The sequence below is a fragment of the Tiliqua scincoides genome, chromosome 8 (genome assembly GCF_035046505.1).
Source record: "Tiliqua scincoides isolate rTilSci1 chromosome 8, rTilSci1.hap2, whole genome shotgun sequence".
NCBI lineage: Eukaryota > Metazoa > Chordata > Lepidosauria > Squamata > Scincidae > Tiliqua > Tiliqua scincoides.
Genome location: NC_089828.1, coordinates 17,656,500 through 17,678,547, shown reverse-complemented (window position 1 = coordinate 17,678,547; position 22,048 = coordinate 17,656,500). Strand labels below are relative to the sequence as shown.

Below are 22,048 nucleotides of genomic sequence, written 5' to 3'. Positions count from 1 at the left end.
TTCCTCCCAGTATTTTCCAATAAATTTCAGCTTTTTTGATTGGCCATTCACATCCAAACTGCTAATGGAAAGACCATTAGACTTAAAATAGTTCTGGTAGTGATGGTGATCCTTTTACCGCAGCTTTGCACTCTACTTAAATAGACCACCCAAACACGTTCTTTCAAAGCAAAACCTCATCCTTACAGACAATCTCTGCAAGCTGTACTAAGAGTTCTGTATCTCCTGTTAGGAGTGAACTTAACTATATTCAGGACATCACTTTTTTTCAATCTTCCAAACCATGGTCTGGAAGACTGAGAACTAGCCCTCTGTGATCTTCTGTTTTGAAGGATCAGAAACTTGACACCTGAATGCGACTAGTGTACCAATGAACAAAATAGTTTTCACTGTGGTGTTTGGACTACCTTGGTAGATATGGAAGACTTTTCTGTGTGAGGCCTTACTGTTCACCCCCTGGCTGCAGTCTCGTCTCCTCCTGACTGCAGTCTTACCTTCACCAATCCCTACCCAATTTCTTTGCTGTTGAACTGTCTGCCATAAAAATAGCTCTGCTGGATCAGGCCAGAGGTCCCTCTAGTTCAGGAGAAGTTTCTTGCTGTGGTCAATCAGGTGGCCCACAAGAATCCTATGAAGGCAATAGCCATCAACTTTCCATTACCCCCACAACTGATATTTGGTGGTATGCTACTTCTGATCATGGTGGTTTTGTATTGCTCTAATGGTTAATAAGTATGAATCTATGCTCCATTAATTTTTACAATCAGAATTGATCCAGTGGCAGTCATCGCATCTTGTGACACTGAATTCCAAATTCAGATTATGCATTGTGTGAAGCTGGTCCCTGTTCTCTTACAGCTTATGTCTCCATTATTCCACTTGGCCCATCTCAGTTCCCCTTGACCATGTATGTACCTGTCACAAATTAGTTCTGTTACAAAACCCAAATGTCACCACCTAAATAGTGCTCCCAGGAAGTAAAATGCTTTCGTATAACATCACAATAGTAGACCTTTGTCAATGTAGAGTTTTAGTATAGTTTTCACTTTCAGTGGCCTAGACTTAGCATTGTTAATATTTGTGGTGTTCTTACTAAAGCATAAATGTGCCGAACAGTGCTCAGTACTGTAAGAAGTTGACTTTTTTATTTCACTTATTTATAATAAAGGAAAGAAGAAAAGCAAAATACACAGTAAGAGAAGAGGGAAAAAAAGAAAAAATAGATAACCTTAAGGATACATAAAAAATACGAAGACTACCTCTAATAGTGTAGCATGGGCAAAGTCAAAATTTCTAATTCCAGTTTATATCTCAATAATCTAAATTTCCACCCATATATATGTTATATCTCCAACAGTCCCTCTTATCTTCCCATTTTAAGTATTCCATTTCAGGTTAATATCTCTCTTCCTTTCAATCTAATCTTCAAATCCACAACTCTTTATTCTTTCTCATGCAGAAAGTCCATAATTGGTTTCCATGTCTTCATAAAATTTTCTGCTGATTTCCCTTTAAGTAAGGTTGTAAGGTTTTCCATTTCTGCAAAGTCCATAACTTTCGTCCACCGTTCTTCTGTCGATGGAATGCCTGTAGTTTTCCAGTATTGTGCATGTAGTATTCTATTCAGTTTTCATATATAAAAATAAAATTTTGAATCTTTTTTCCACACATTCCTCTATCATGCCCAGCAAAAAGACTTCAGGTTTCATTTGCACATTTGTTCTTAAAATCAGCTGTATCTATGCATGTATCTGTATCTAATACTTTTTTGCTTTAGTTCATTTCTACCACATATGATAAAAAGTTCCCTCCTGCTTTTTACATTTCCAACACTTGTTTGACATATTATTGTACATCTTTGCCAACTTACTTGGCATCCTGTGCCATCTATAAATCATCTTATATACATTTTCCTTGATAACTTGTAAAATAAATTTCATATACTTTGTCCATAATTTCTCCCATTTTTACATTGAGAGTTCATGACCTGCATTTTTAGCCCACTGACTCTTACATTCTTTAACCTGTTCATCTTCCATTTCAAATTTCAGCAACATAAATCTTACATTATCTTCTCTTCTGATTCTAATTATTTTCCAATATTGATTCCTCTTTGAAGCCATATAATTTTTTATCAATTTTATATCTTAATTCTTTAGACTTAGTACTGTAAGCAATTGTCAGTTGGGATATGGTGAACCCTCAGTATCCCCTAGAGAACTGTTCCAGGATCTCCTGCAGATACCGAATTCTGCAGGTGTCCTGGCTGCAACCAGAAATCACCGTCTGACTTCAGCAGCAAGGTAGCCTTACACTACTTTTCCAGAGCCTCAAAGTGGTCCAAGATGAACTGCATCTGGGAGATGTTCTGAGGTCCTCTAGCTGTGGGCTCGGCATCTGTTGATGCTCAAATCTACAAATGCCGAGCTCGCAAATAAGAAGGGCCTACAGTATCCTGGTACTTAAGGACAAGATATTATTCATATTTTGATAGCTAATACAGTAGATCCATGGATCCAGTGTCCATGGATTTGACTCTTCATGAATGCTATGGATACCAGGGAAAGCCGGTTTGCCTATCAAACTGGAAAGGCGTTAATCCACAGAGGGTCCCAGAATGGATTCCCTATGGGTATGGCTCTTTATCCACACCTGTAACGGAGAAGTGGAGTTGTACTGTAACCAAATATGTCCCAACACAAGCTTCTGCCTTCAAGAACGCTTGGACATTGTCTAAATAGTGGCAAAAAATGAAGGGTCATGGGGTGTTGAAGACCAACACTTGAAAAGGCTTATTACAACTTTGTAATTCTTCTAATTAGTAATATAGCAAAATCAACCAAAAAAGCCTCACCAGAAAAACCCCACTTAAGACAAGAATCTGTGTGAGTATCCTTGCAAAAATTGATGTCCCACTGTTTATTGCTGTCACTATTTACCAAGTGCCACAAGTCTGGGGAAAAATTTGAGCAAGAATTGACCTGACATATGTGGAGTCCTCCCATACTGGAAATCAGTTTTATTTTTGAATGAGAATGTGGGAGTTGAAGCTTTCAGTCTGTCTTGGAAGCTTATGGGGCAGCTAAATCTAGTGTGAACAGAAACAGCTTCTTTTTGCTGCTTATCAAACCTCAGTCTTGTCTATGTGGCTTTAGAGCAGAAATGTGTAAGAAATCCTTAGATCGTATTAGAGGAAATCTTGGCATGTTGCTTGATCACCATGCAGATTACCAGGGAGCCTCTTGCCAATTGTCAGAATAAGGAGGAAGCAAATATCCTTAGCCGGCCTGTAGCTTAACATTGTCTTGCATCTGAGAGCCTAACTACAAGTTGCATGTACGTACAGGTGTAACACAAACCCAACTGCTGTTTTTCCTATGGGTAACCACTGTGAGCAGACATTTATTTTCAAATATTTTTAACCCTAAGATATTTTAAACTTTGGATTTCCAGAACAGCTTGCTGCATTTTATTTTGTTGGGTTTGACACACTTTTTTAATTAATAAACACATCATTGCCAGCAACTGTCATGCTAAATGCCTGCAAAAAAATGAAACTTTTGCCTTATTCCTGACAACTTTCAAGAATGGTACCAGGTGAGAAGGGAAGGGAAAGGTTTTTCAAAGGTGGGGCAATGCTACTGGTAAGTATTTGTCCCTAGTAACCGTACATCTTGCTCTGAAGATGTCATCACCCACAGTTGGACCTCACTACCTTGACAGGCAGGATTTGTTTCAGAGAGTCAGGTGAGACATGTTCTTAACTCTTTCCCTTGACAGGCTTTTGTTACATGCATGTAGTATGTTGGACTACTTTGAGGCTTTGGAACAGTGTAGTGTAAGGCGACCTTGCTGCTGAAGTCAGACTTGAAGCTGTGCTGAACTGCATAAAGCACACACTATGAGGTGTCCGCTTATGTACAGGTTAATCTGCCCAAGCTTTATCAGAACATACACATCTTAATGTAGGAGAATGCTAGGTCACCCTGCAGCCATGCCAAGAATCTATCTGTTCTATGTAATTTATTTTTTGCCTGAAAAATTGTTGCTGGGATAGAAGTGGGCCAGCACTGTCAGTGCTCACCTGCTGCATGGTGAGTTTCTGGTAATGCATGGCTATGAATAAGGTCAGTCATGGCAGATGGGGGCTCTGAGACTGCAACTTAAACTGATGAACACTATTTTTCCTTTTCCTAATGATTGTAGGATTATGGAGTGTGGCTATATTACGTGTCAGCTCCTGAATTGTCGCCACACTCCTTTTCTCTTCTGTGGAATAAGAAGTGAATTTAATGTGTCGCTTTGTCACTGAGACAGGGGATTGATCTAATTCAGCCTGCATATTGTTCAACTCGGATCTTGCCCTGAAGTAACGGTTCTTGAAAGATTAGAGTATTGTCAATTCATGCGTAGTTCATAGTATCTACCACACATATATATTCAGGCAGGCAGAAGTAACTCAATTGATAGAGACACTATTATCTGGAACTGGCATGAAGCCTGTGCATTCCCTTATTTAATTCAGGGGGCTTCCCAGCTTAGTCATGCTGCTTAAGGTCAAACTAGACATTACACGGAATGTGGAATGGCAGCTTTTTTTAAAGTAGTACCCAAGGGACGAAAAGGTTGGTGGGTGATTTTTCCTCTTCATCTCTGCCCTGAGAAGCTTAGTCTTAACATTTTGGCAATAGAGGTGGAAAGCATAAGGAATGAATATGAAAGAATGCTGAGTCACATAAAAAAGTTAGTTTAGTGTTCAGTTCAAGTTAAGCCATAGGCTTCTTTGGAACAGGGGATGGAAGGTGGATTTTGAGGAGGCATTTGAAAGAGGTGTTACCTGAAATGTTTAATACAGATTTTTTTTTCTGCCTGTTCACTTTATCTATCTTGACTACCCTGTGTACCTTCTTGCCTCCAGCTTGTTTGATTCTCCTTCAGTCTGCCCTTTCCTTATTTACATCCTTTTGCAGCATATTTATGGCAAAGCTGATTTTATACTCTTAAGATTCATGCCATCTACTTAGGTCATTTTAATTCTGTGTTCTAGTACAGTGGTTCTCAGACTTTTTAGCACTAGGACCCACTTTTTAGAATGACAATCTGTTTGGGCCCACCGGAACGGATGTCAGTAACTTGGAAGTAAATCATCAATTTAGGCTTCACACCTGAGCTGCAGTCAGCCAAAGGTCTCATTACACAGCACGCTTGTGTTGTTATTTTACACAGCTCGGATTTCAAACATTCCAGTTCAGAAGTTAAGGCAGAATGCAGATCCTTCTCTAATCACACAGTCCTCCCCTCTTTCCAGCATCCCATCTTCTCACCTGGACAAAGCATCATGCCTTTCTTCCACCAGGAGCCCACCCTGCCCATCAGCTCTTTACCCTGTATTTTCAGTGGAGACTGAACTAGGTGCTACGTGACCCACCTGAAATTGGCTTACCACCCACCTAGTGTGTCTTGACCCACAGTTTGAGAAATGCTGTTCTAGTAGTTTGACCTCTGTATATTCAGCCAGGGATATGTTTGCTTCTTTCTCAAACATCCTTTTCCTTCCTTCAACTTATCAACCTTTTAACCAATTTGTCCTCTAACATTCTTGTTGTACAATAATATACAAGAGCCTTTTTCCTCCAGCTGTTTGATGTTTTGTTACTTTATCTGGCCATGGAGAATGCAGTCTTCTTCCAGACTTTCTTGTTCTGATTTTCAAAATCTGTACTTTTGAGCTCATTCCTTCTGACCTGCCATCCCTTCTTCCACTTTCAATCGGTATCTGGGATTTTGAAATTTAAAACTGGGATTTAAAAATTTAAAAATTCAAAAATTTTGAAATTTACTCCTCTTAATCCTTTCATTTTTTTTTTTACATTTTGTTTCTAAACACTTGATTTATACTCGTTTGAAACTTGTAATATTACTCTTTGTTCCAAATAGTTTTTATCGGTTCTGTCCTTCTTTCTATGAAAAGCATCCTTTAGACATTCTTATTTTAAGTCATTAGCTACCTTTGTCTAAATGTCACATGGATTTCAGACTATCAAATGTAGTCTTATTGCTGTACATTTCTGGAATGCTGTTTGAATCATTTCCTTTTCCAGTCATATCTCATGTGTGTGTCTTAGTGGGGAGGGGCTGATGTTATCAACCATCTTCAGTCTCTTCTATGTTGGGACAGCTACTGTTTGCTCTTTGTCACTTGGACTCCCATATTGTAGTAGGTGTTAATTATTACTGTTGCATAGTTTCACTCTTACAGATCCTGCCTTATCTTTGGTAATACATTAGGTTCTTCTGTTTGACTTGTTTTCCATTTGATCCTGGGTGATCTATTACAAGTTGAATTTGTGTAAAACCAATGTGACTTCTGCCCCCTCTTTCTGGGTTTCTTCAGGATTAAAATTATACCTTATTAGATCTGTAGAAAAAGCAACAGTAGATGATTTACAAACTTTTTCATATGGTCTAGAATAAAGAAAGATAAGGAATCAGATATATTTCTGGGATTCCTGAAAGGCTGCACAATATATATAGTATCTCTGTGCAAAAAACCAAACCTCTGTGACAATGATTATTTAGGAATCTGTATTTCTTTCAGATAACTTTAAAGTGGTGACCAGGTAGTTCAAGTTCTGCATTTAAACAGTAATTGCTAGGTCATTTTGTAAAAGCCTATTTTCAGTTTTGGAAGGCTCTGTCTAGCACAGTGTTTCTCAACCAGTTGCATGGGTACCACCAGTGGTACTTGAGGTGGTGTCTGATGGTACCCGCAGGACCCCCAGACCCCTGTTAACCAGCAGCAAGACCAGAAATGCGACACAACAGACCCCAGCAGGAGGCCCCAAAGCATGCTTTTCCACATTTGATAAAGCCCAGCCATCCATCCTGAGTCTTTCATTCATGCTTGTTGTGTCGCATCTGGCCTCGCAATCCAGGAGTAACTGGCAAGGATGTCAGCACCAGTTACTTCCAGTAGTATTTCGAATATGTGGACCATGTGAAGTGGTACAGCAGAGGACAAATGATGAGAAACCCTACTGTGGCATATAAGTTTGAAAGAACCCACACCAAAAAACAGAAGTTAGAAAACTAGTTATCCCAGATCTCAGTGTTTGCTAATCATAGCATGACTTGAGGCAGAAGGTTATGAGAGGTTCAGTGGCTAATAGCTAGTTACATTGGCTACTTCCCCAACTCCATTTTTATGCCATGATTTATGATTATATTTGTTATATGCCATGAGCCTGAATTTTCTAGCATGGTGGATACCCATGGGAGTTCTATTTTTTTGTGTTTAATGGAGAATGAGTGACCCTGTGGAATAACTTCCAGTATCTGTGATCTGTTTGCCAGAGACCTGGGATTGGCCTTGGACTGGATTAACAGATCAGGACCCAGCAGTTGCCTAGCAGGCCGCGTGTGACATAATTAGCTGCCTAGAAAGCGAATGGGTTTTAGAGGTGGTAACTGAAACATACCAAGCCATCTGCTAAGTGAAGGTTCATCTCAGGCAGTTCATTGATCTCGTGTAATCTCTCTCAAAGTATTACACTGAGGTGGGACTTGCAGCAGTGGCCAAGTGACTGGCAATAGCACTGCTTAACTTGGAGCCAGGTGCTAGCGTAGGATCTTCAAAGGTAAAAAGGTTCTCACCTTGTGTACGCTGGCTCTCATTTCCATTTATGTACAAATCCAAAAGAAGAGTTACTAATCAATAGAGCATAAAACTAGATGACCTATGTAAATAACAAAGTATATAACCAATAGGTGTCTTTTATTACAGAATGGATGTGTGAATGCTTTGTAAAGCATACAAAATTATTCTACAGGCACATGGAGGAGTCACTTGTAATCTGATAAATAACCATTGGCATCACAAAATTTATACTAGCATAGTCCAAAAGATAATTGTGTCTACTTGTGTCACGCTTTTTCACTCTGCAGACTAGAGGCATTTTAAGAGTTTAATACTTTTCAGAGGTGGAGGAGAAAAGTTCTGAACACCTTCTTTCTTTTATGATGGGCTTGGCATAGATGCTCAGGATATTGCAGTTTAAATCTTCATACTTCTGAAAGTTTTCAAAAGGGATGGCATGAATATCGATTCAGAGCATAGTACTCTTTTCTTTGTGTTAGCTTCTCCTGATATTACTGGCCATAAACGAAGCGAGAACAAGAATGAAGGACAAGAGGCACTGATGTATTGCAAGTCTGTAGGCTTTCCACACCCTGATTGGTCGTGGCGTAAGAAAGTCAATGGGGTGTTTCTGGTGAGTATAAGATAGATATTACTAGGTAAGTTTGAACTGCTGGCTGTAGTTTCTGTATGCGTGAATATAGTTGCCCTTTACTGAGTTGATTTGTCTATCCCAGTATTGTCTCTTCCAATGGGAACCAGACCCTCAAGATTTCCCAACCTTATTAATGTTATCTTTCCTTAACTGGAAATGCCTGGGATCAAGCCTGGAGCTTTCTATATGTAAACCATGCACTCCACTACTGAGTTACATTGCTTGAATCAAATGCCATCCTGTTATCAGTATCAGATAACATAGAACCATGTCCTCTACTAATTCACGGTGAGAGCAGCTCTCTCTTTGTTGAGAAGATTGTTGAGAAAAAAGTATGCTAAGTCTGTGGAACAGTGTCCTTGACAAACTTGCACTTTAGTTTCCTGCTGTCTATAGTTTCTTGACCTACATGCAGTCTATGCCTAGTTATATATACTTAGTATGAGTACAGGCGTGCTCCCATCTCTACGGGGCTTCCATTCCAGAACCCCCTGCGGATATGTGAATCCGCGGATTTGGGGGATGTCTCCAGGGAGTCTTCTGAGCCTGCCAGAGGCTGTGTGCATCTGTCCGTGGCCTCTGTCAGGCTCAAAGTGACTGTAAGAGCTGAAAAAGTCACTGGTTTTTTCAGCTAAACCAGAAGTTACATTTTTATGCCTTTTTAAAGGCATTATTAGGGCCATCCGGGGGGGTTCCCTAGCCCTCATAATGCCTTTTAAAGGCATAAAAACTTCACTTCAGATTTTGCCAAAAAAAAACCTGATGTGACGTTTTTCAATTCTTAGTCATTTTGAACCTGCCAGAGGCCATGGACAGATGCACACAGCCTCTGCTAGGCTCAGAGGACCCTCCAAAGGTGAGCGGAGCAAAGTTCTCCTTGTCCCAGATGGAGCGGTGGGGCTGCAGATCCGCGGATAAGTGAAAGTGCTGGTATAGGATCCACAGATACGGTGCCCCCCTGTATTATGTCCCTCCTTCCATGTCTAGTGATCTCAAAGCAGTTACACTACTTCCATCAGTTGACTTTAAAGTCAGAAAGTTAATATACAATAACTCCTCTCTACCTCCCACACTCATGTTGTTGAGCCTGCAGAGTGGAGAATATCAAGCATCGCTAAAGTAATACATATAATAAATGACCATCTTGTCCAAGTTGCCTAATAATTGCTTTTGTTGGTCTGTGCTCCATGTCTGCTTTGCATCAGGACATCAACAATTCTTCTGGCCGCTTCTTTATTACCAATAAAGAGAACTACACTGAACTGATCATCGTGAACCTCCAGATCAATGAGGATCCTGGCGTGTACGAATGCAACGCAACGAACACAGTTGGCAATGATGCTGAATTCACAATCTTGCGTGTCCGCAGCCACTTAGCTCCACTGTGGCCCTTCCTTGGAATCCTAGCAGAAATAATAATTCTTGTTGTTGTCATTGTGGTTTATGAGAAGAGAAAGCGGCCAGATGAAGTTCCTGATGGTAAGTGTGTTTTCTCAGCTGCATCTGGGGGAGCCAACCCTCCCTTCAAGAACACTTCCTTGCAAAATGTTAGCTCCTATAAGTAACTTGGAAATTCCACAGCTTGCAGGGCTGAGTAACTTCACCCACATGAAACAGCAGAGGTGAATGAGTTATTTCAGCTCCATAAAGTGGATTGAAGAATAAGGGCCCAATCCTATACAACTTTCCAGCACCGGTGCAGCCACAATGGAGCCCCAAGGTAAGGGAACAAATGTTCCCATACGTTGAGGAGGCCTTGGTGACTGCTTCCCCAGCACAGGAAGCAATGCATACCCTATTGGCACAGAAGCACCAGCACTAGAAAATTGAATAGGATTGGGCCCTAAGGAGTCTACTGACTGCTTGTGTCCCTTCCATTTAAGATAACTTACCACTGCATGCAGCAGAGGCAATGCTGAAACGTGTTTGTCTATAAGCAAACCTCTCACTACTGGGATAGACAGGCTTTCATATTGCATGGGGTGATTGTGACCTCTTACAAAATTGTCTGGGGTAGGGGAGTATTTGTTTTAAAAGCAATGTTTGAAGTTATTCAGTTGTGATTTTTGCTTCCTCTGTTAGTTGTACGAAATGGTTTCTTGCTGAATGATGTATTGCGAATTTTGAACATAATTGAGGAATTGCTTGGATCTGTTGTGCAGAAATACTTGTCATATTTTTTCTCAGAAGTGGGAGCGGCCCTTTCATGAGAATTTTTTCAAGGAACATACAACTCCTTTTTACTGGAAAACAGCTCTTCATGCTTGCTTTTAGTTTTTAAAAAATCTCCAGTTTTCAAGATTTTGGTTATATAAACTACAGACCCAGAACTTATTATAGGACTTATGAGTTATCTTTTCAAACCAATGGGGACTGTCCTTGGAACACACCAAATCATGTGCAGTTCCTCGCATAACACCAGTTTGAGAGTCTTGTGTATTTCTGTGTGTGCCTTCAAAGGGGTGAGGTCGCATTCTTTGTTTCATGTAAAGATTTTAAATAGCAGTTGAGAATGTGCAGGAGCAGACACTGATGATGCTGGGCTGGACCACTTTTAAAGCATAAATACAATCTTGAGAGTTAAGGCTTCATAACAGATTCCATTCTACAGTCCTATGTTTGTATAGCTAACTTGGCAAAATATTGATCTTTTGAGATGAACATGTCTGCCCGCAGGGGAGCTTCTTGGGTAAGTTTTTGGTACAAAGATGTGTCAACATTTTTGAGTAAAATCCAACGAGAGAAGTTTTCCTTCACCCTGCCATTAGATTTGTGGCCAGTTTGAAAATAGCAAATGAATTTTGTCATACAAATGCTGCTGAAGTACAGTGCATGCTTTGAAGCAAGAAGAAACTAGTTCCAGAAATATGCAAGTCCAGCTAGTTTTCTTGCTCAGTTTCTTCAAAGTGCACTTCTAACAGAAGTGTTACTAGGCGTGTGTTTATATATATATTTTAAAATATATATATCTTTTAAAAAATTTGCATATGTATGCATATAGAGAGCTAACCCTGCAGGATGGCTCCAGAGAAGCACTGGAAAATGGCTTGTGTGTGTGTGTGTGTATCTACATACTAACATGCAAAAACATGTTCTTGCAAGTCTTTTCCACTTGGTCAAATGCTAGGAGTGTGAAAAGGCTTTTGTTGCCACTTCCTCTGTAGATGGCTTCTCCATAGGGGAAAGGCTTGATGAATGTTAGGCTTTTCACTGCTTCTAACAAGATCTCACGGGTCTACAGCCAGATTGATTGGCTGCAGTTTGCAGGTCTGGCATGAAAAAGTTGTGCATGGCCTTATTCGGAAGGTACCAGTTTGACCAGGTTATAAGCATTTGCAAAAGCTGCTGTAGTGGGCTCACTTAATGCACACTGGGAACGATGCATGTGCCAAGATTTAAATGTGTAGAAATCCGTGGACTTTACCTATTTAGTCCTCAATTGCTTGGGGTTTGAAAGAACTCGAGAAAGCCAGGTAAGGGGAAATGTTGCCTGACATCAGTGGATCCTGGCGGCGTTGACCAGAAAGCTCCCAATCTGGATCTGTATGGCAAGGCAACGATATCTCCTAGCCCTGACGGTTGACTGTTTTAAGTTCTGGTAGATGTCGATGTTGCATGAACTGAAGATCTGCTCCAGTAGCAGTTTCATCCTTTCATTAAAGGGAGTATCATGTTATGCATCTGTTGAGTTGCCTATTACTGTTTTCCTTTTGGCTTCATAGATACACTCTTGTTATGTGTCATTAATTGTTGGTGAAAGACTGTCCAAATTCAAAATTGTCCACAGGGAACCGCTGTAAAGTTGAATGAGAGAGGAAGCTAACTTTTCTTGAGCTAGCCAATCTTGTTAATGGTCATCAAAGTCAACAAATGCCAAAAGAGAATTTGAATGATACCTGTTCCCTTCTATATTCCATACATTTCCAGTGATGTGGGCATATGTTTGATAACCTGAGCTGTCCATGGTTCTGCAGAATAGTGAAAAGAAAGGAGGGACCACAGTTTTCACAATGTTCTGCTCTGCTAGTAGTTTGTTTCTAAAATCTTTATCTGTTCATTCACTCTGAAACTAGTTTAGATGAAGATGTTGGTGGTTAATTGCCTTAATCTACCTCAGTTGCCTTACAGTGTGCCATTTAATTGGTTTGGAGATCACAAGTGTACTGGTCCAGTTCCAGTGTAAGCTTTTCCTTGCAGAACCATAGATGATTAGAATTGGAAGGGAGGTCAGCTAGTCCAGCCCTCTTGGTTGAGCATCCCTGATACAGCCTCTACTTGAAAATCTTCAAAAAGTGAGAGCATATAGTTGCATGAGACAGGGTGCTTCAGTGCCAGACAGCTTTTACAACTAGGAAGTTCTTCCTCATATCTTGCCTAAATCTACTTGTCTGTAGTTCAACCCATTGGTTTGAGCCCTGCCCTCAGGAACCACAGAAGTTCTCACCATCCTCTGCATGACGGTCTATCAGATACTTGAAGATGGTTATCACATCTCCCTTTAGTCTTTTCCATTCTAGACAAAATATACCAAGCTCTTCTAACAGTTCCTCCTAGGTCTTGGTTTGCAGACTCTTTCACATCTTTGTTGCTGTCCTCTGAAACCAGTCCAACCATAATAGGAGGTAGTATGTGATGTTGGTTCTTCTGCAGGTGGTGGGTGTGTACGTGTACACATACTTAGAGATGATCGTTGCATTACTTTTTGGTACATTGAGATCTTACCTCATGTTGGAGGGCATATTGTACATGGGAATGGCAATATATTTTATATTTTGATGAACATTGCAAGGTCATTTACATGACTGTTTTTGTGTACAAATGCCCTTGTACATGACGTAAGGCTTGTGCATATGAGTGTATAATACGAGGATTGCTGAAGAGCAGTTCTGTTTATTTACTTTTGGTAGGGACCTTTCCAACATCCCTACCTGCATAGTGACAGAGTAACCTGTTACCTCTGGATATACCCCCCCTCCCCCCGATGACCTGCAGGACCTTGTGTGAGCAACAGAGTACCCATTTGAAGTGCAGGGTTTTAGGCTTTAGGAAAACACTTGTAATATAGGTATATTAGTCACGCACCATTTTTGCATTAATCAAATCCTATTGATCTCCAAAGAAATGTATAGATTTTTATTAGGTTTGTGTCTTGCCTTTCGGCAGTAACTGATTTGGCTTCATATCCCTAACACAGTGGGGGCCAAACCCCGGGCCAGATCTGGCTCCCATTGTGACCCTTCCCCCCAGGTGAACGGAGTGTACAGTTCCACTGGGGAGCCTCTTCTCTGCCCCCGAACTTTCTACCAGCTAGCTGCTTCTGGGTTCTGTCGCCCAGCAAGCTTTGCACACAGATTTCCATGCAGATGTGGCTGGCCCTTACAAAGGTTGGGAACGATTGGAGGCGCAGAGAAGAGGCTTCCCAGCAGAATGACAAGCTCCATTTGCACTGGGGAAGGATTTTTTGGCATGCAGCAGTCTCTAGGTTAGAGTCCGCTGCCCTAACACAATCTGGTCATGTAGTACCATTGCAATATTGGATTGTTGGGGTACTCCAAGTATAAACTAGTTATCTCTTCATTTCTTTTTTCCCCAAAGCATTGTTTCATTGTTATATGACTGAACTGTGCTGCTGTTAAAGTCCACTTTGATTTCTGTTTGCTACAACTCAGAAGCCTTTGCTCAGAAATTCAGCTCCTTTAGAACAGAGCACTGTCTCTGCTTTGTTTGGAGGAAAAAATTGCTTTCCAAAATGAGAGGTGTGTATTTTTGACTGAAACCTAATTGATTTGTGCAAAACTGGACAAATAGGTTAGCAGCAGCAAGAGAGCAAGAGAGCAAAATAGGTTCTGCAGCAGCAACCATTGTTGGTTGATGTCCTGCACTTAGAAAACAAAGCTTACCTGTTGTCCTAGTTAACTCTGTCCTTAGTCTGCCCCACTGCTTTGTGTATCTTGTCCACTTAAACCAGTAGCTGGTTAGTAGCAACTCTTTGCAATTTTCCCTGTAGACCCCAGTATGTTGTGTCCTGTTTGAATTGATATTCTTGTTCTCATGTTACTGCTTCTACAAGCTCAAGTGTTGTTGATTGAGCTTGCCTGCAGTGGAAGGGGGAGAGAGAATAGGGGAGGAGGTTAAGAAACTTTCCCTCCCTAAGGTAAGCACAACTAAGCAGCTTCTACTGCTTACCTCCAACCCAGGCATAAGCAGCCTGCAGGTGGTTGTTCCTCATGACTTGCTCCTTCCAGATGCAGAGAGATTCCAATCTTCTAGTGACTGCTTTCTGCTCATATGCACCCTGGATGGTTAGTGTGATCAAGTTACACACACTGTCTTTCATAAATGGTTATCCTTGCCTGTTTTCCATAGGACTTCCAACTGCAGTTTCCTGCAGATACCAATGGAGGTTTTTGGAACTAGGGATGAATGAATGTGCTTCTTTCTGCAGGAATTGTTGGTGACGGGCACCTTTTCTGCTTTGCTGTTCTTTCTGTGCATGCATGATTAGGGAGAGGCTAAAAGGATCTTGTGCACCGAATATGGTACAGAATAAGATTGGAAGTAGCTCTTGTTACTAGAAAATGGGGGGGCGGGCGGCATGTGGCATTCTTGCATTAGGATTTATAGTCAAGCTGTTTGTTCAAGAGAACAGGACACATCAGTCTTAGTGAGCCATGTAATACACTAAGATGATTGTTTTAATGAAAGGGATTATGTAGTCTAAACCAGGGGTGTCCAAACTTTTTGGCAGGAGGGCCACATCATCTCTCTGACACTGTGTTGGGGGCTGAATTAATTCACATTTCAAATTTGAATAAATTTACATAAATAAATATATTGGAGATGGGACTTATAAATGAATGAAGGTCTTGCAATAGCTCAAGGCCTATAAAAGTCCTTGCGCAAAGCAAGGCTGGCGTTTCCTTTGCCGCCGCTGCTGCATCACAGTGAAACAGCAAGCAGTGCAGGGAGCTCTTGTTCTACAGCTCGCGCAAGCTGTCAAACAGTCCCCTTCACACTGAGAGCAGCATGAGCTCCAGCAAGCCTTCGGAGAGCCAGAGGTTCATTGGAGACTGGGGGTTCCCCGTGGGCCAAATTGAGTCCCTGAGGGCCGCAAATGGCCTGTAGGCCGGGGCTTGGGCACCCCAGGTCTAAACTAACAAACGCACACTTAAGTGTTGTTTTTTCTGGGTAAGTAGAAAGTAAAAACTCCTTGGCTTCATTTCTTCAACAGAATGTTGCAAATAGGTAGTTTCTACTTTGGAGTCCTTTTTCTACATAAACTTAGTTTGTAAGCAGAGTTATGGTTAACATGCCATTTTCTTTATCTTAGTTTCTGAACTTAGGGAATTAAATTTCATGCGTGCCTTTCTGTGCCCACTGTGCAACAGTTTCATTTCATTGCCCTACTTTCATTCTAATATTCATTTTTCTTGCCTCAGTTCTAGTTACAAAAAGAGAATAACATTTTAAATGATACCTTCTTTTTTTTCCCCTCCTATCCCTTCCTTTTGTACATACCTCCCTAGCAAAAGGTAGATACATTTTGAAAAAGCATTTCTTCAGAATGCAAAAGAGTCAATGTTGCCTACAGTAGTTTAGGAGTGCTGGAGTACAGACAGCACAAAAGCTTCATTTGCTTTGTCCATTAGCTAAGTGTTTCTTTGGTAGAAGCTGTTCCACAACTGGCTGGACTGACTGTGGCCTGATGTCTCTGCCTCCTTAGAGATTTGTCCCTCCATTCCTTTTCAGATGGGTTGCATTGGTTGGTACTTGGCACTCTTCATCAGAATAACATTTATGCAGCTGAAACATTTCAGTTGATCTTTGTAACATGGCCGATACAAATACAGCTGTAAAAACAATGTTAAAGGCCCATAATTGTCATCTCTGAAAGCTTCCTTTCAACTGTGTCAAGTCTGATTGTTCACAGAAGTAGAGGATTGCTAACTTTAAAATGGAAACTACCTCTCAGAAATTCCCAAGCTCGTTCCATTTTATTTCTGCTGCTGTTGTTGCAGTTGAAAGCTTGCTATTCCCTGGCATAGAATATTTAACTTCGTGTCAGTCTGAAGCAAGCTTTGCTGCCTTTTGTGAAAGCAAGAATTCAGACCACTTCCACTTCACAGCTGTTGCTCTTTTTGTTGAATTGGTTTGTGCTACTGTATATGTAAAGTCTGTGGAACTGGAAAGTGGCCTGATGGGGAGTTCATAGCCCCTGAATAAGGAAGCTTTTTGACTGGGGCTTCCAGATTGCCACCCTTCAAAATTCTAGCATGGAAGGAATATGGCAGGTGGTCAGTGTAACTTGCACGATTGTTGCATTTTACAATGTGCTAACTTGATGCGGAAAGCACGTAACATATTTCTTGTGTGTATGTTGTATTGTGTGACAACATTGTGCATATATACCTTGCACACCAGAATTTCACAGTGTGGGAAATGGCCCAAAGACAGTAGTTTGGTAGACTTTTTCTTGGGCCACCAAAATAGTTAATCTTTGACTAATATGAATATTTAAAGCACCCTTATCAACTGACTAGTGTCCTGGCTTTCAAGACCTTTCCTTGCTGCTGGCCCCTCACACTACTTACCTGTTTCTTGATCAGAGTATGCTTTTGTCCATAGCATCCAAAGTGAGGCCTCTTTCATTTCAGCTTAAACAACTTGACAGGAAAACAGTCTTTTATGACTTCATTTTCTCTGAGGCCTAATTTGGGAACTAGGTTTATTAGTGGGCTGTGGGGGTTGGAAAGATGGGATGAAGCAATGGTGCATCCACAATTTACTACTTTTCTGTGCTATGTGAAAATGGAGAGAGGTATTGGAGCATACCAGCAAGAAGAGGGAAAATATTTCTTTTTGGCAACATTTATTTTAACTCACCATTAAGGAAGGTGAGTGGCGACAGAGGCCAAGACCTGAGTGCGCCATTAAAAGGAGGTGATGCTTTCTGCTCAACTTATTGTGGATTTTATTTTTCTTTCTTGTTTCATGGCACAGAGGGGGGCAGTCCTAGCCTGTATGCCTGACGCTTGTTTGTTGCCTTGTCTAAAACAAAAACACAACCTCCATGTTTAGGGAGAAGTTCCCTGTGACCGTCACTTCAGTGATGGTTGTATTATCACATACACAAGCCCTCTTGCTGCTAGGAGATCATGAGTATGGTATTCCACAGAGCCACAGTGCATTATGCAACCTGGCTTCTCGGTGCTGGGTTTCATGCTTCCATTTTGTACTCTTTGGAACGGATGCCAGCTTGTAAAATAGAGACACTTCTGTTTGTTATATTTTTATTCCTTTTGTCAACTAAAAAGTTTCCAAACCAATTACGAACATTCACTAAAAAGCTTATAAAGTTTGGAAAGATGGTGCATGTACAGTTTTAATAAGGTACCCTGGGACAATACTGGGCCCTTCTGTGGATTCTAAAAGGACACTTTAAAATTTTTTATATGAATGTGCCCTTAAGGCTTGGCAAGAGGTGTTGTATGTTTGTACTTGGATATCTGTATATAATGAAAGGTAAAAGGCAAGATTCTCAGTTCATCTATGAATACAGGATCATTAATTTTGGAGGTACGCTTAAACACTAAGCATATAGTTGTTTGATATGCACATATCTTGTGCCTGTAGTTGGTTTTATAGCATGAAAATCTACCTTGATGGAAGCCAGCAGAGTACCTCCAAGACAAAAAAAACACATTGTAGCAGAGTAAGAACCTTGAGGGGATGGCTGCCTGGAAATGAAGAAGGCTCATTTCTTTGGTCCTGAACCCATCAGAATGGAATGCAGAGGCATGTCTTGTCTCGTGCGGCCACCAGCTCCCGTACCAGCAAATTAGACAATTACTAGATCATGCTGATTGAGTTGTATTGTTATTTGTCAGTTACTATGACTTCTTTTTTTCCCCCCTTCAATTGCATCATTCCTTTAAAAATGGTGGTAAGTGAGAGATCTGCATGCTTTGGAGTTTGTTTAATCTCCGCTTCAGTCTATACAATGCACAGTTCATAATGTTAACACTTTTCTTAGTTTTATCATTCACGTTCACAACTAATTTTGGGCTTAAGTTTGCTGTTGAAACCTCATTTTCTAATTTGTACCATTACTCTGTAGTTTTGTTTTTCCCTTTACCAGTCAACTTCTCTAGGGTTTTGGTCCTTTGTCTGTCACGTATTGTACTGTACCGGGATTGATTAACTTTTTTGGTAACACCTAAGCGGCTGACCCATAAGTTAGTGACATGCAAAGGCTTTTTATAGCAGTTACACCTTACTGAATGTAGAACCTGGCAGTCCAAGGTATCATTGGCCATAATTGTTCAAGCCAGATTCCTGGATGCTAGAGCACCCTTCTGGCTTTCTTTGCAAAAATCTTTGTTAAACCTTTCATCTGCAAGCTGAGTCTTGTACCTCCCTGGGACACTTAAGGTTAAGGATCAGTGTCTCAGGTGGTAGAAGTCGGTGGTTGCAAAGTGGTTATGAGGAGGACAAAGACCTACACCTTTCCCAGAACTGGTTAGCAAAATGCACTCACTGTGAGTCTCCTTTAGTAAGTTGCTGTGACCAAAGCAAGGCTTAGAGTATTTGTTTAATGTGGCTTTACTAACACTACTGATTTTGAGAAAAAAAACTAAGAACGCTCACCAGTATGTCTCCGATTCCAGTTAAAAGCTCCCAAGTGTACAGCTTGTAGAATGTAGAATCTCTAGCATCATCTGCCTCTGAAATCTTTTGGGAATTGAAAGATGCTTGTTGGAGGGGAGACGTAGTTTTGCTGTAATGTGCTTTTATGTTTCAATACCTGATGTGTCTCTGTATATCTCCACTGTATATACAGCACATTGATGTCTGGTTGTCCTTTTCTAGTCCTAGTTTTCTCTGTACCTTGTTCTAAGAGTTTACGTTAGTAACAGACTTCTGTGGACACTGGTGTGTCGCTAGTGTGTTATTTTGGCTGTAAAGCTGTCGGTTTGTGGTTAGCTCTTTTATTTTGAACGTTTTTATTTTTTTGTTTTTTGTTCTGGTAACTGTGCTGGCGGTGGCTTTGCCTATCCGTTGCCTCAAAGGTACAGGTGGAGTAATGTTCAGCTTTGATCAACATTACTCCTAGTGTGTGCTCATGCAGTTGCCTACACTGTTAAAGACTGTAGTTTCCATAACTGCTTTGTGTGCCCTGAGCCCCCTTGTGGAATCCTGCTGAGTTAAAAAAAAAAAAACAACGGAGAAAAAAAAAGATTTTTGGGAAAACAAACATTTTTAGCTTGGAGAAATGATGATGAAATGCAGAAACTGTTGCTAACTTTAATAGTTTTACTGAAGTTTTTGTACAACTTTGTGGATCGGGTTTTTCATTTGCTTATAAGGTACCTATTTTTTACTCTCGTGTAATGTACTGCAGCATTTTAAAGCAAAATGAAATGTCCAGTTGATCATAAAAAAACCTGTGTGAAAAGCCACATGTTGACTAATTTTCTGCTTTCTGGAAATAAAAAAAAATGGGACAGTGTTCTTGCCCTCCCACCTGATGAGCAGAAGTCTGTTGCCTCAACGAGCTAGAATACCAGTGTAACTCCTCATGCTATTTTACCAGAAACTTTTTTCTTAGACAGATATGTAACAAAAGCTTGCTGCTGTCAAAGGGACTGCCTTTGCTTGAGAATCAGTCAAAATTGCATCATCCATCTCCCCCAAATACAATTTCTTAAGTGATCCAGCAAAAACATGTGAAAGGTATTTAGGGAATGGTATATGATTCCACGTGTATACCAATGTTTTGCCCATCGAGAGAGTTAAGAGGAAAAAACCATGTTAATTCTAGAAACAAACAGCAGGATTTTACAACTGAGATGTTGGTTTGTCTTCTCATCTACCTTGTAAGATTGAACCACTGGAACTTGGGGACAAGATGAGTATGACCATATTGCAACAATCTGTCCACTATGTTGCAGTTTTTCATGACGAGCATTCAAAGTGTTAACTGAAATCATTTGAACAACATACTTGTCATCTAAAATCCAGAAAATAACTTCATGAACCTTGCAATACCAAATGGAATGGCCTTTAAATGCTGTATATAATACTGTTTGCTATCCAGCCCAAAATTAACACAGTACCTAACTAAGTTCTTTTTTCTTTCACTGGAATGCAATGAATACCTTCTGTTAGACGATGAACCAGCTGGACCAATGTAAGTACTTAAAATGTTGCCTGTTTCTAGTATCTGGGTCAGTGTCTTTCACACCTTGAATCAAGGGTCATTTACCCTTGTGTCTGCTTCCAGGTGTCTTGGTTTGTTACAAGAACCCCAGTAAAAGGAGGAGGAAGTGAACCCAAGGAGATGCAGAAAAATAGAATGCAATAAAATGCCTATGTGGGCCTGGTGAATGTCTTTTTCTGGAACACAAAAGAAATTTCAACCCATGGCTTCCCATGTTGAGGGCTAACTTGGCAGGTTTGTCCCAACTTGTGGAAATCCACATTGTCGGAAAGACTGTTTTGTGTCTCTGAAGAAGGCATTCGACCTACAAATACATTTTTATTCTATTTCTCACCACCTTTACTGCCACTTCGTTTGCTGCTATTGGTTTTTTTTTTTTCTGTGAAATGACACCATCATGAGGGAAGTGATTGATAACTCCCTCTAATGTGTTTGGATTAGCTGCAGTTTTCTGCATCTAAATAGGAGAAACTGTGGCTTGTTCAACCAGTGGTTTGTTCACCAACAAGGATATCGAGATGAAACCTTGCACATGAAAATCTGGCGTGTTTTCATCACAGCCAGCCATGATTTGTGACTTCCACAAAATCCTTGCACTTCTAAGGATTCTGGGGCATGTTCTAGAATGTACACATGGTTCATACAAAGTAATAGCTAAGCTTTTAGCCTCACTACCACCCCGGGTGAACTGACAAGTCAACTTTTAAGCGAGTGCCAGCATTAGGGAATGTAGCAAATGGAATTGGAAGGCCACACCAGCATAAAAAAGAGCTGATAATATTGGATCCGTTTTTTTAAATGTGAAAAGCAAAGAAATGCAAAACCTGACCTTAATGGCATGTTCTATAACAGCGGGTTAGCTGAAGCAGTTTATATTTGAGTGTCCTTGATCCCAGCTCATACCAGTATCCTGTGTACTTCCAGTTTGTAATACCACCTCCATTATTTATAAAACTTGTCACTGGGTGTATAAAACAGGGCACAGAAGTACCAGAACCCGCGGCCTTTACCTTGAAGCTACGGTTGATTCTGAAGCCTTCATGTCTGATTGGGCAGGGTGTGTTTGTATGTCTTCCGATTAACTGTCAGATGGAAAATTGTGTAGCAAACAGTTTGGAGGAATGACTGTACAGCTTCAGTTTAATCAAAGTATTGGTATTCTGAATAATCAGCATACGTGATACATTTGTGTTTGTAAGGATGCTGGTGGGACCTTGTGTGCAAGAAGGATTCAGAACTCTTAGTTCAAATTATATTGTGTTTTTAATAGTGTGGAATAATGCTTTCCATAATTGCACCTTGGTTCTGATGCCTTTTTTCTTCCAAAGGAAAACAAACTCTACGAATAACCACAAAGACAAAAATCTACGCCAGAGAAACACAAATTAAAAGAAATGCTTATGTAAGTCTGACTATTAAAGTATACGTTGTGTGGACTATATCAAAGAAGCTATAGTGAATGACAGGCTAGTTAGATACATATAGCTGGAGAGTTAGGTGCATTGGTTTGTTGAAGTTACAGGCACGGGCACACCTA

General features: G+C 40.6%; 1 protein-coding gene across 2 annotated transcripts in view; it reads left to right on the top strand.

Moving 5' to 3' along the window:
* The window catches only part of NPTN (neuroplastin), a 60,016-nt gene that overhangs the window by 35,628 nt on the left and 2,340 nt on the right, over positions 1–22,048 (top strand). The window contains exons 5-8 of one of the 2 annotated variants that reach the window (XM_066634921.1): positions 8,137–8,270; positions 9,497–9,770; positions 20,472–20,481; positions 21,840–21,913. In XM_066634921.1, coding sequence (XP_066491018.1) covers positions 8,137–8,270; positions 9,497–9,770; positions 20,472–20,481; positions 21,840–21,900 — 479 coding nt within the window. In that variant the 3' untranslated portion in view covers positions 21,901–21,913. Of the gene's footprint in view, positions 1–8,136; positions 8,271–9,496; positions 9,771–20,459; positions 20,482–21,839; positions 21,914–22,048 lie in introns of both variants that reach the window. The other variant, XM_066634920.1, reaches the window with a different exon arrangement.